The 10,475-nt window shown below is 36.5% G+C and overlaps 1 protein-coding gene across 1 annotated transcript; it reads right to left on the bottom strand.

Annotated features, from left to right (window-relative positions):
- Positions 1–9,155: 9,155 nt before the first annotated feature.
- LOC116759452 (peptidyl-prolyl cis-trans isomerase A-like) lies at positions 9,156–9,726 on the bottom strand. The gene is made up of 2 exons (XM_032643243.1): positions 9,658–9,726; positions 9,156–9,590 (listed from the first exon to the last, which is right to left on the bottom strand). The coding sequence occupies exons 1-2, from the start codon at positions 9,724–9,726 to the stop codon at positions 9,183–9,185; spliced, it is 477 nt and encodes a 158-aa protein (XP_032499134.1). The 3' UTR covers positions 9,156–9,182.
- Positions 9,727–10,475: the final 749 nt, after the last annotated feature.

The following is a 10,475-nucleotide window of genomic DNA, read 5'->3' as shown; positions in this document are numbered from 1 at the left end:
ACCAAAAGTACAATTGACAAAAGAAAAAAAGTGATCAGTTGAGCTTTATTAAAATTAAAAACTGTTGTGCTTCAAAGGGCACCATCAAAAAACTGAAAGGACAATTCACAGAATGGAAGAAATATTTGTAAATCATATATCTAATCAGAGTCTAATATCCAGAATATACAAAGAACTAAGCAATAAAAAGACAAATATCCCATTTTTTTTTAATGGGCAAAGGTTCTGATTACACATCTCAAAAGAAGATATGTAAGTGAACGATATTGCATGAAAAGATGCTGAACTTCATTAGCCATTAGGAAAATGCAGTCCAAAACCAAAATGGGATGCCACTTCATATGCACCAAAAAGGCTATAATAAAAAAGACAGGCGGCCTTCCCTGGTGGCGCAGTGGTTGAGAGTCCGCCTGCCGATGCAGGGGACACGGGTTCGTGCCCCGGTCCGGGAGGATCCCACGTGCCGCGGAGCAGCTGGGCCCGTGAGCCATGGCCGCTGAGGCTGTGCGTCCGGAGCCTGTTCTCCGCAACGGGAGAGGCCACAGCAGTGAGAAGCCCGCGTACCGCAAAAAAAAAAAAAAAAAAAAAAAAAAAAAAAAAAAAAAAAAGTCAAGTACTGACACATGCTGCAACATGAATGGATCTTGAAAACATTATGCTAAGTGAAAGAAGCCCATCACAAAAGACCACATATTGTATGATTCCATTTATATGAAAAGTTCATAACAGACAAATCCATAGAGACAGACAGTAGATAGTGATTTCTAAGATTTGAGGGTTGTGCTGAAGCTATGGTGACTGCAAATGGATGTGAGCTTTCTTTTGGGAGTGATTAAATTTTCTAAATTTTCTAAAATTTATTGTACTGGTGGTTGCTCACTTCTGTGAATATACTGCAAACCAATGAATTCTAAAATTTAAATTGGTGTATTTTATAGTATGTGAATTATATCTTAATAAACTGCTTTTAAAAAAAGAAGTATTTGGCAGATGTTTTCTCGAAAACAAAGGAAGTCAGTCTGTCACTCCAAAGAAAACAACTGACAGTATTTGTTGCCAGCGATATAATTAAAACTTTCAAGCAAAGTACAAATTTTTAAGACTTTTACGAGCCACTATGTGTCTAACAGCTTCCCAGTGTTGGATTTTCTAAGGAGACTAGTGGGCATATTAACAAATGTGTTTTTTGATATTTATGAAATATGCAGAAGATCTGCACAACTCAGTGAACCAATACTTTTCAAATGGCCAATGAATGATGATACAAAACCATGTATGCATGGGTAAAAGACACATTTAAAGTGAAAAAGAAGCCAATGGATTTAAAAGTAATAGAGCGCATCATTTTGACAGAATATTAAAAGATAGGGCTGCAATTAATCTTTAAGAAACTACCACTTACTGAGTTTTGATATAGTTTTAAAGATAAATTATCTGAAAAGGCAATTAATGTACTCCTTTTCCCATGAACTGCATGAGGCTGGATTTCTTTTTTTTTATACTTCAACCAAAACAGCATATTTTAATGGGTTGACTTCAGACCAGATATGAGAATCTAATAAGAATCTAATTGGCATCTAATAAGACAGAAATTAAAAAGATTAAAATTAAAACAACACAATTCTTCTAACATCTTTATTATTGGTAAATATAGTTTTTTTCACTAAAGTATATTATTTATGTTAATATGTAGTGAGTTTAATATTATTTTTAAATGAATTAATAAATATTTAAAGTTTTCCTCAGTTTATTTTCCAATATGGTAACTAGTGATAGCTATAACAGACCTAAAAAAAGCTCTTTGAGATACTCAGTAATTTGTAAGTGGGGAAAGGGGCCCTAAAACTGAAGTGTTTGAGAATGCTGCTCTAAAGCTTCCCTTCACTTTCTAGAGGGGAAACCACTCCAGGTATTGCTCTGGGAGGCTTAATGTGGAGGTAATGTGCTGGATACACAGATCAGATAGTGGCATATCTGGAGTATGGCATTTCCAAAACGTTTTTAGGTCTAGTTTTTACATAAGAAAGCCACATGTCTTCCGTGATAATGAATAACAAGAGAAAAAAACTTTCTCTGCTGTTGCAGATAGCTGGACATGTGGTTATAAAAAGCCCAGCCTAGGATATAATGATAGATGTATAATATATGAAGAGAGTACTTATGATAAAGTACTTATGATAAAGCAAATCTATGAAGAGAGTACTTATGATAAAGAGAGTACTTATGATAAAGCAAATATAATGATAGATGTATAATATATGAAGAGAGTACTTATGATAAAGCAAATATATAATATATGAAGAAAGTACTTATGATAAACAAAATATTAAAAACTTTTTGAATCTGGATAAATGGTATATGGAGTTCTGGGTACCAACATTGCATCTTTATGGTAAGCTATAAACTATTTCCAAATAAAAGATTTAAAAAATAGTATAGTCAACGTTACATGGAGGAGTTATAAATAGCCCAAAGAAGAAATTGTTCTTTAATAATTTATAGCATTTATCTTAGTACAAACCACATAGGGTTTGTACAAAGTACAAACTACCCACATATGGTACTTAAATGTATTGAGTGCCTTTTATGTGCCAGGTACTGTGCAAAGTGCTTTATTCACTTTATGTAAATTCAATTCATATTTAACCACATTCTTGAGAAGTAGGAATTATCATTATTTTATAGTTTATTTCATAAATGAAGAAACTTAAATAACTTGTGAGTGATTGTAAAGTTTATAAGTGCCCCAACTCATGTTCGAACCTAGAAGGAGCTGACTCTAATAGGTAAGAAAATTAATGACATAGTGAGTAAATAGCAAACTAGGATTCAAACCCAGATGATTTACATCCTATTATTTCATTAAAGCAGATCAGTCATTATCACTTACTAAGAGTAGGTCAGAAGTTAGTTCAAGTGATTTTGTAGATAAAAGCAATTCTATTCCTTAGAAATATTTCTGAATCAAGAATTTGGTAATTTAAACATAATCAACAATATTTTAGTAGAATTTTATGTCTTTGAGAAAAATCTTTAAAATTCTCTACTGTAGAGTTTTGAAAGCATTTGATTTCAACCATTGTGGAAAAAGCCTAAATAACCCAAAGATTAGTGTCCAAAAGCAGAGAACAAAGAATTCTCTCAAATGCTGAGAAGGGCAGCTTCCCCTTAAATCTGTTCTCTTCCCTTTTAGCCATGTATTTTTATAATTCTTTTCAAGCCCAGGGCCAAAAGAAATAAGTCATTCAGCCCTGGTGCTGCCAACAGGAACACAGTGGATGGCAGGAGGGCAGGAAACCACGTGCTTCCCGTAGAAATGGGGCTGCCTTTACCAAGGAATAGCTTTCAGGATGATCTGCTGTCGGTCCTGCCCTGGGGCTAAGTTGCAAGTCTTCTTTCTTGACATTTTGCCCCAAACTCTACTTTTTAGTAATGGAGAGAGAAGTGAATATAGATCAAGAAAGGTTCTCTCTGCTGTGAGAGAGAACAAGCTTCTTTCTATCACACTCGGTCTTGGAGAATAAGATATTGCTGATTGTGTGATTCTTTCAGTGAAAGAATATGGCCTTTTGTTTGTGCATCAAAAGTAACTATGACAATCTGCCTATGAAAATTCTGAACTTACATCTTTTAGCATTTATGAATTAGCTAGCATTTGCTGCATCCTTGCTATGTACCTTGGCATGGCGCTAATCAATTACACAGGTAGTAGTTTAAGTAACTGGGATTTAAATCCAATGCTATTGACTTTCGCTTAATGATTAATTTATATTTCTTCTTTGTGAAAAGAGTCAGGAAGGATACAAAGTTAAATCAGACATGGGCAACAGTCTCAGGAAGATTACAGTCTAGTAGTGGACTTAATGTATATACATAAATAGTTACAATATACAGTAAAATGTACTAAATGTCATAAGAAAGGGCTATGGGATTTCATGAGCATAAGAGATGTCAACTGATATGAATGAGATAAGATCTTATAAATAAAGGCTGGGAAAACTGAGCTATTTCAACATCAGATATAATTAAATAAATGAACAAAATACTCGTTTAAAAAAACCGTAAGGAAAGTGTGACTGCTGGAAAACAGAAGATAGGTTTGAGAACAGCAAATATTTCACTTCGGATAAAATACTGATTGCATAAAAAGCAAAGTCTGAAACCAGTTTATGGAATTTCTTGAATGTTTAAGATACTTTATTGGTACATTTTAAGCAGAACAAAGGTACATAACGTTTTGAGTCAAGGAGGGACATGGTCAGGGCTGTGCTTGGGAACTGTGATGTTCAGTGCAGACGCCACCAGCACGTGTAGTTGCCTAAGTTTACATTTAAATTAATCAATATTAAATAAAATGAAAAAGTTAGCTCCTCAATTGCATTTGCCGTATTTCAAATTCTCAGTAATGCCCAAAAGCTAGCAGCTTCTGTATACAGGACAGGAGAGATATAGAACATTTCTATCATCACAGAATGTTCTATTGGACAGAGTTGCTTTAAAAGATTAATCCAGTAGTGCACTATTAGTAGATTGGACGGGAGAGGAAACCATAAACGGGAAGCTGATTTGAACAATCAAGGTTAGACGTTCTGAGTAGCTGTCGTAGGGAATAGAATTTCACTTATAAAATGCAGAATATTACCTTGTACTCTTCTGAGTTTTCTACAGATACTCATGATAAGAACCATTTACTGCATACTCCAGGGACACCAGTCAGAACTTAGATTCCTTATATTCCTCTGGAGAAATTTTCTTTGGCACGCACGAGAAAAGAGAGAAGATGAAATGACTCACTGGATTATGAATATCTAGAGATCCTCACTTCCATGTGGAAGTGGGGGGAACTCAAGCAGATGGGCTTCCTGAGATTCATCTCATGTGGGGTTTGTGGGTAACAACCATCTGGCTCCCAACTTGGCTTGAATTTCAAGGGAAGTCCAAAATCATCCAGTTTCTCTCTAAAGTTTGTTTATACACGGAGAAATTCCGTTACGAATTTACACTTTTCTTTTTTTTTTTCTATTTTTAGTCTTATCTTTGAGTTTTTCTGTAATCATTACTGTCTGGAATGGGAGACTTTCTCATTTTACGTATAAGGAAACTGAGGTCAAATTAAGTGATTTGGCCAAGATCACACAGCTAGTTGTTTGCAAAGCCAAGCAATAACAGGTGTTCTGGGTTCTTTCACCTGTCCTATGGCATTTTCAGAGTAACTTAGAACAATATGCTTTAATTTCCTTTTCATATCCTTAGGAACTAGGGCAGTAGTTATGGCTCTGTAATTTAACTTATGATCCCAACACGGTCACATTTAATTATATGTTTAACAAATATTTTGTTGAGCATTTGCTTGAAACTGGAACATCAACACCTAAATCTTGTCAACTGCCAAATGGATCCAGAGGAAAAAACAGTTTAAAGACCCGTGTTCTAGGTAAACAGGACTACTCTTCCTCTGGCGCTGATTCTCTCAGAGTCCCTACAACATGTTATGGCCCTTATTTGTTTTCCTGCCTGCCCTTCTCTACTAGATGATGCTCCTTCAGAATAGGGTCCACGTCATACTTGTCTTTGTTCACCAGTGCTTATCCCAGCTCTCAGCACACAGTAGAAGAGCTGATGAATAATGCATGAACGATATATGGGTAAAGAGGTAATTTGGAAACTCTGCTTGTGTGTACCCTTATTAATCTCGTTTCTGACCTTTAGAACTACACAGGCTTGCCAGGGGCACAGAGGAAAATCAGGCTTGTCTTTCTCAGCAGGCAATTCAAAGCCACACAGTGCAGCAGGAGATCTACAGAACACCACTCTTTCACCCACCGAAGCAGTTTACCAAAGCTGTATTCCGGCATTCCTAGGTCCCTTTAATACAGGACTCAGTTTTTTGGAAGTCCATTTAATTGACTCTCTTTTTCTTGGGAATAAAAGCCAGCCTGCCAAAGGCTGGCAAAGGTGAGTCTGAAGGCCTCTGTGGGATCCTCGGGGGGGGGGGGGGGGGGGGGGGCTGGAATCTGCCTCCCTGCAGGGGAGGGAGGCTGGCTGTGCTCTCCACAGCTGTATGGTTCCGTTCCTCTTGTATTGGCCAGGATTGAAAGAGATGAGTCAGAAAGCATCCCTTAATCCTACCATTCCTATCTGTGCCCCAAAAGAGCAGGTAGAGACTTCAAGTTGAATCAAATGGTTTGAAATTTAAAATACTCTCTGTGAACACTAAAATCTGAAACAAACCAAACAAGATAAGTATCATTGCCGTATTTATACCAAAGCATCAAGTGACAATGCCCAAGCTAGCAGCAACACTTCGTTTCTTGCACCAACAGGGCAAAGAGTTCATTCACACTGCAGATTCCCTTATGATCCAAAGAGCAGCGATCCAGATACAAAGAGACAATGTTATCCTTTGTTTTAGGCACTGCCATCTCATCACCTCCCACCCCCTCCTTCCCTCCCTCCACCATAATCAGACTTCTGGTGACATATCATAATTAGATGCATAAGCTGTCAGATACTAGAACTCCCCAAGCTCCTTTTGAACTTTGTGTCTAGTTATTATTGTTTTTCATGTTACAATAAGGAATCTGGGGTGCGGTCTTTTATGTTTTTTTTTCCAAGACAGTCCTTTTGTGGCAATCAATGTTACATAAAGCTTGTCCTAAAAATGTTCTTCCTCATCATATTCCCATCAGATGACATTAAACAGCTCGTATCACAGACAGCTTATTCTTTATGAATATTTTCCAAATACCTCATTAAAAACATACCTACCCATCCCAAAGCAATCAAATTTTGCACCACTGCCTTAAAACTACCATTTTGTTCCTGTGAGAGTATATTCTTTATTTGTATTATCGCATTCTAGGCAGCTCTAAATCCCACATGACTAACATCCATGTTAACCCACTTCATTGCAACCTGCGACACGTGCTGTCACCAAAGGGGCTGAGGAAGCTCTTGTTAGAAGTGGCGTGAACTGACTAGTTTAGGCTCGATGCCTTTAACACAATTTTGTCTATTGGATAAATATGTAGAAAGTCAATTTTTTAAATCTTTATAATATGTTTTCTGCATACAGCCGTGTTACACAATAGCAAAAGTGTATTCTGAGAGGAAAAGAATTCCTGAACACATGTGAACATGGGCACAGAGTCAAATACCTAATAGCTTCTTATTTATTTTGAAAATGAGTCCAAAGTCACACTTTGTTTCAATTACCTTGAGATAAATTTTACACATAAAAACACTGATTGACTTTCCGTGAATTTTATGGGCAGTTTTGCCATTACATGTAGATATATAGATCCCTGAAAATCACTATGCTATGCAAAAATCTCACAACAAAAACCACAGGGTTTATGGGGAAAATGGGTTAGGGGCATAAGGCTCACAAACGTCACCAGTGACACATACATAAAAAAATAGGAGTCTGATAAAAGTGGTAACAGTTTTATGTATGGTCCAGAAATTCATAAGTAGCATAATAACTACTATGACACTTTACTTTGAAAGTGATTTAGGGTTGCTTGTGAGCATCGGAGGGGTCCCAGCTTGCAAGTTTTGTGAAGTGGTAAAAGAGTGTTTCCTGAAATTGGAAAGTTGCAGCATCAGATGTGGACAGGCATGTCTCAAAGCACAAAGAGAACTGAGGAAACTGCTAGATATTTGATGTGTGTGTCTGAGTGAGTTTTCTTTTCCTTATCTTAATGCACTGAATAAAACCCCCAGTACAATACTAAATAAAAATAGTGAGAATAGGCATACCATTTTTTCCCCTGATCTTAAGGGGAACATTTTCAATATTTTACCATCAAATATAATGTTTGCTGTAGGTGTTTTGTAAACATTTGTTATCAGATTAAGGAAATTCCCTTCTATAACTCGTTTGCTGAGAGTTTTATTTTATCAAGAAGGGATATTGAATCAAAAGCTAACTGTGCATCTATTGAGAAAATCATATATTTTTCTCCTTTTCTCTGTTAATACTGTGAATTATGTTCATTTTGAAATGTGAAATTAGCCTTTCATAGGTGGAGTAAACTCCACTTTGTTGTACTGTATTTTCCTTTTTGAATACCACTAGATTTAATTTAAATGTTAATAATTTTTACATCTGTATGGGAGATTGTTCTCTAGTTTTCCTTTTCCATAATGTCTTTGTCAGGTTTTGGATTATGCTGACATCACTTAAAAAAACTCTTTCCCCTGTTTTTATTATCTGGGAGAGGCTGCATAAACTGGGTGACTGGGTGTTAATTTCTTCTTTAAATATTTGCAGCTATTCAAGCACTTTCTTTGTGGGAAGATTTTTATTTACGGAAAACCCTGAACGAACTTTTTGGCCAACCCAATAGTAATGGATTTCAAATTTCTGGTAATGATAATTTGATTTCCTTTATTTTTGTTAAACGTTCTGCTAGAGCTTTATTAATTTTACTAAAAGTTTTTTAAAAGCTTTTAGCTTAGTTGATTTTATCCTTCTATTCCATTTGTTTCTGATCTTATCTTTATTTTCTTCTCTTTTACACAGGATTGATATGTTGTTTTTCTAGCTCCTTGAGATGGAATTTTAAATTATTAAATTTTAACCTTTTTTCTAATATATATGTTTATAAGCATACATCTCCCTGTAACCATTGATTTCACTATAGTTTAATTGCAACCCTCAAGTTTAAATATGTTGTAACTTCATTACGATTTAGTTCAAACTAATTCTCATTTGATTTCTTAATTATTCATATACGAGATGTTTTCTTTAATTTCCAGACAGTGGGGCTTTTCTTGTTATCTTTTTATTGACTTCTAAGTTAACTGTATTGTGATCAGAGAATATACTCTAAGCTATTCAAATCTTTTGAAATTTCTGGCAATTCTTTATGGCCCATCAGATGGTTGACTTGGTAAATATTTCATATGAATTTAAATTCTGTCTTTGATGATTGCAAATGTTTGTGGTTCCTCAAGACTCCAATTTGCAGCTCCAGATCCACACAATAGCAAAAGGCCTTCCTACTTCTCTCTCCCCAGCAGAGGCTCTGCACAGGGGCCAACCCTGACCCTCAGCTCACACAAGAACTGGCAATTCCTCTGCAACAAAAAAATATCTGGTGATCCAAAGATCATTTGTATACAGTTTCCCTCTCTCTATTTTTTTTTTAAAGATAAAACACAAGTCAAATTTATTATTAGATTTGTCCACAGTCAGCAATGGTGATCTTCTTGCTGGTCTTGCCATTCCTGGACCCAAAGCACTCCATGGCTTCCGCAACATTCATGCCCTCTTTCACCTTGCCAAAGACCACATGCTTGCCATCCAACCACTCAGTTTTGGCTGTGCAGATGAAAAACTGGGAACTGTTTGTGTTGGGGCCAGCATTTACCATGGAAAAGATGCCAGGACCCATATGCTTCAGGAGGAAATTCTCATCATCAAATTTCTCCTCATAGATGGACTTGCCACCAGTGCCAATGGTGTGTGAAATAAATCCCGGAATTATTCTGTGAAAGCAGGAACCTTTATAACCAAAGCCTTTCTCCCCAGTGCTCAGAGCACAAAAGTTTTCTGCTGTCTTTGGAAATTTGTCTGAAAACAGCTCCAATCTGTTAACATAACTTTATGGATTGGATGAGCAGTCAGTTCATGGTTTCCAGGTCCCTTACCTCGAAGGAGACGTGGCCCAAGTGTTCGCCATCGACGGCGATGTCAGAGAACACGGTAGGGTTGACCATGGTTGGGCAGCGCAGGAGGTTCTGGGGTGGCGGCGTCTGCCTGCCTCTCTATAATTTTATTCCACCTAGTCCTTGTTGATTCCGTAGATTTCTGAAAACTTTTAACACTACAATTTTGCAACTTATCCACTTTCACATTGCTGCAGTAGGAGTATTGGCTTACTGTAACCTACTACATCCTACTTAGAACATAAAATCAGGACTCCAAATATTTATTTTAAAAAGTGAAGTTTTTTTTTTTTTAAGAATCAATCCAAGAAATTTTTGCAATTCAAAGAATAGAGCTTCTGGAGCTTTAATTTAATTTGACAAACATTTATCGATTATCTGCTGGTCACAAACACCATATCATGTGCTGTGGAATTAAGAGTGAGTTAGACAATCCTGGTACCAGATGAACTTACAGTTTACAGAGAAGTCAAATATGGAAACAGATAAACTGCAATACAATGTAGCACATGTTATAATAGGGAGAAAAACTATCTCCTGGAACTCAGAGGAAGAAAAGACTGCTTGCCCACAGGATTCAGGAAACAGTTCACAAATAAATAAAGTTACACTTGATCCTGAAGCCTGAGCAGAATTTGTCAGGCATAAAAGGAGGAATGATATTCTAGGCAAAGCGACAGCATTTGCAGCCACTTAGTCTCATGAAATGATACGGAATATCTGATATGGAATATTTATTGAAGGATGAGACATAAATGTTCCCGAATAGAGTCACATGAGTGGGTCTATGGAGTTGAGAT

Source organism: Phocoena sinus, chromosome 9 (genome assembly GCF_008692025.1).
Source record: "Phocoena sinus isolate mPhoSin1 chromosome 9, mPhoSin1.pri, whole genome shotgun sequence".
Taxonomy (NCBI): Eukaryota; Metazoa; Chordata; class Mammalia; order Artiodactyla; family Phocoenidae; genus Phocoena; species Phocoena sinus.
The sequence above is the reverse complement of the archived record's forward strand: the minus strand, read 5'-3'. Positions and strand labels throughout refer to the sequence as shown.

What these genes read in the sequence shown, in the direction of transcription:
- LOC116759452 (XM_032643243.1), bottom strand. Translation starts at nt 9,726, where the DNA reads ATGGTCAACCCTACCGTGTTCTCTGACATCGCCGTCGATGGCGAACAC. An exon ending in TGGGCCACGTCTCCTTCGAG is followed by an intron (nt 9,591 to 9,657) that starts GTAAGGGACCTG and finishes AACAGATTGGAG; the next exon opens with CTGTTTTCAGACAAATTTCC.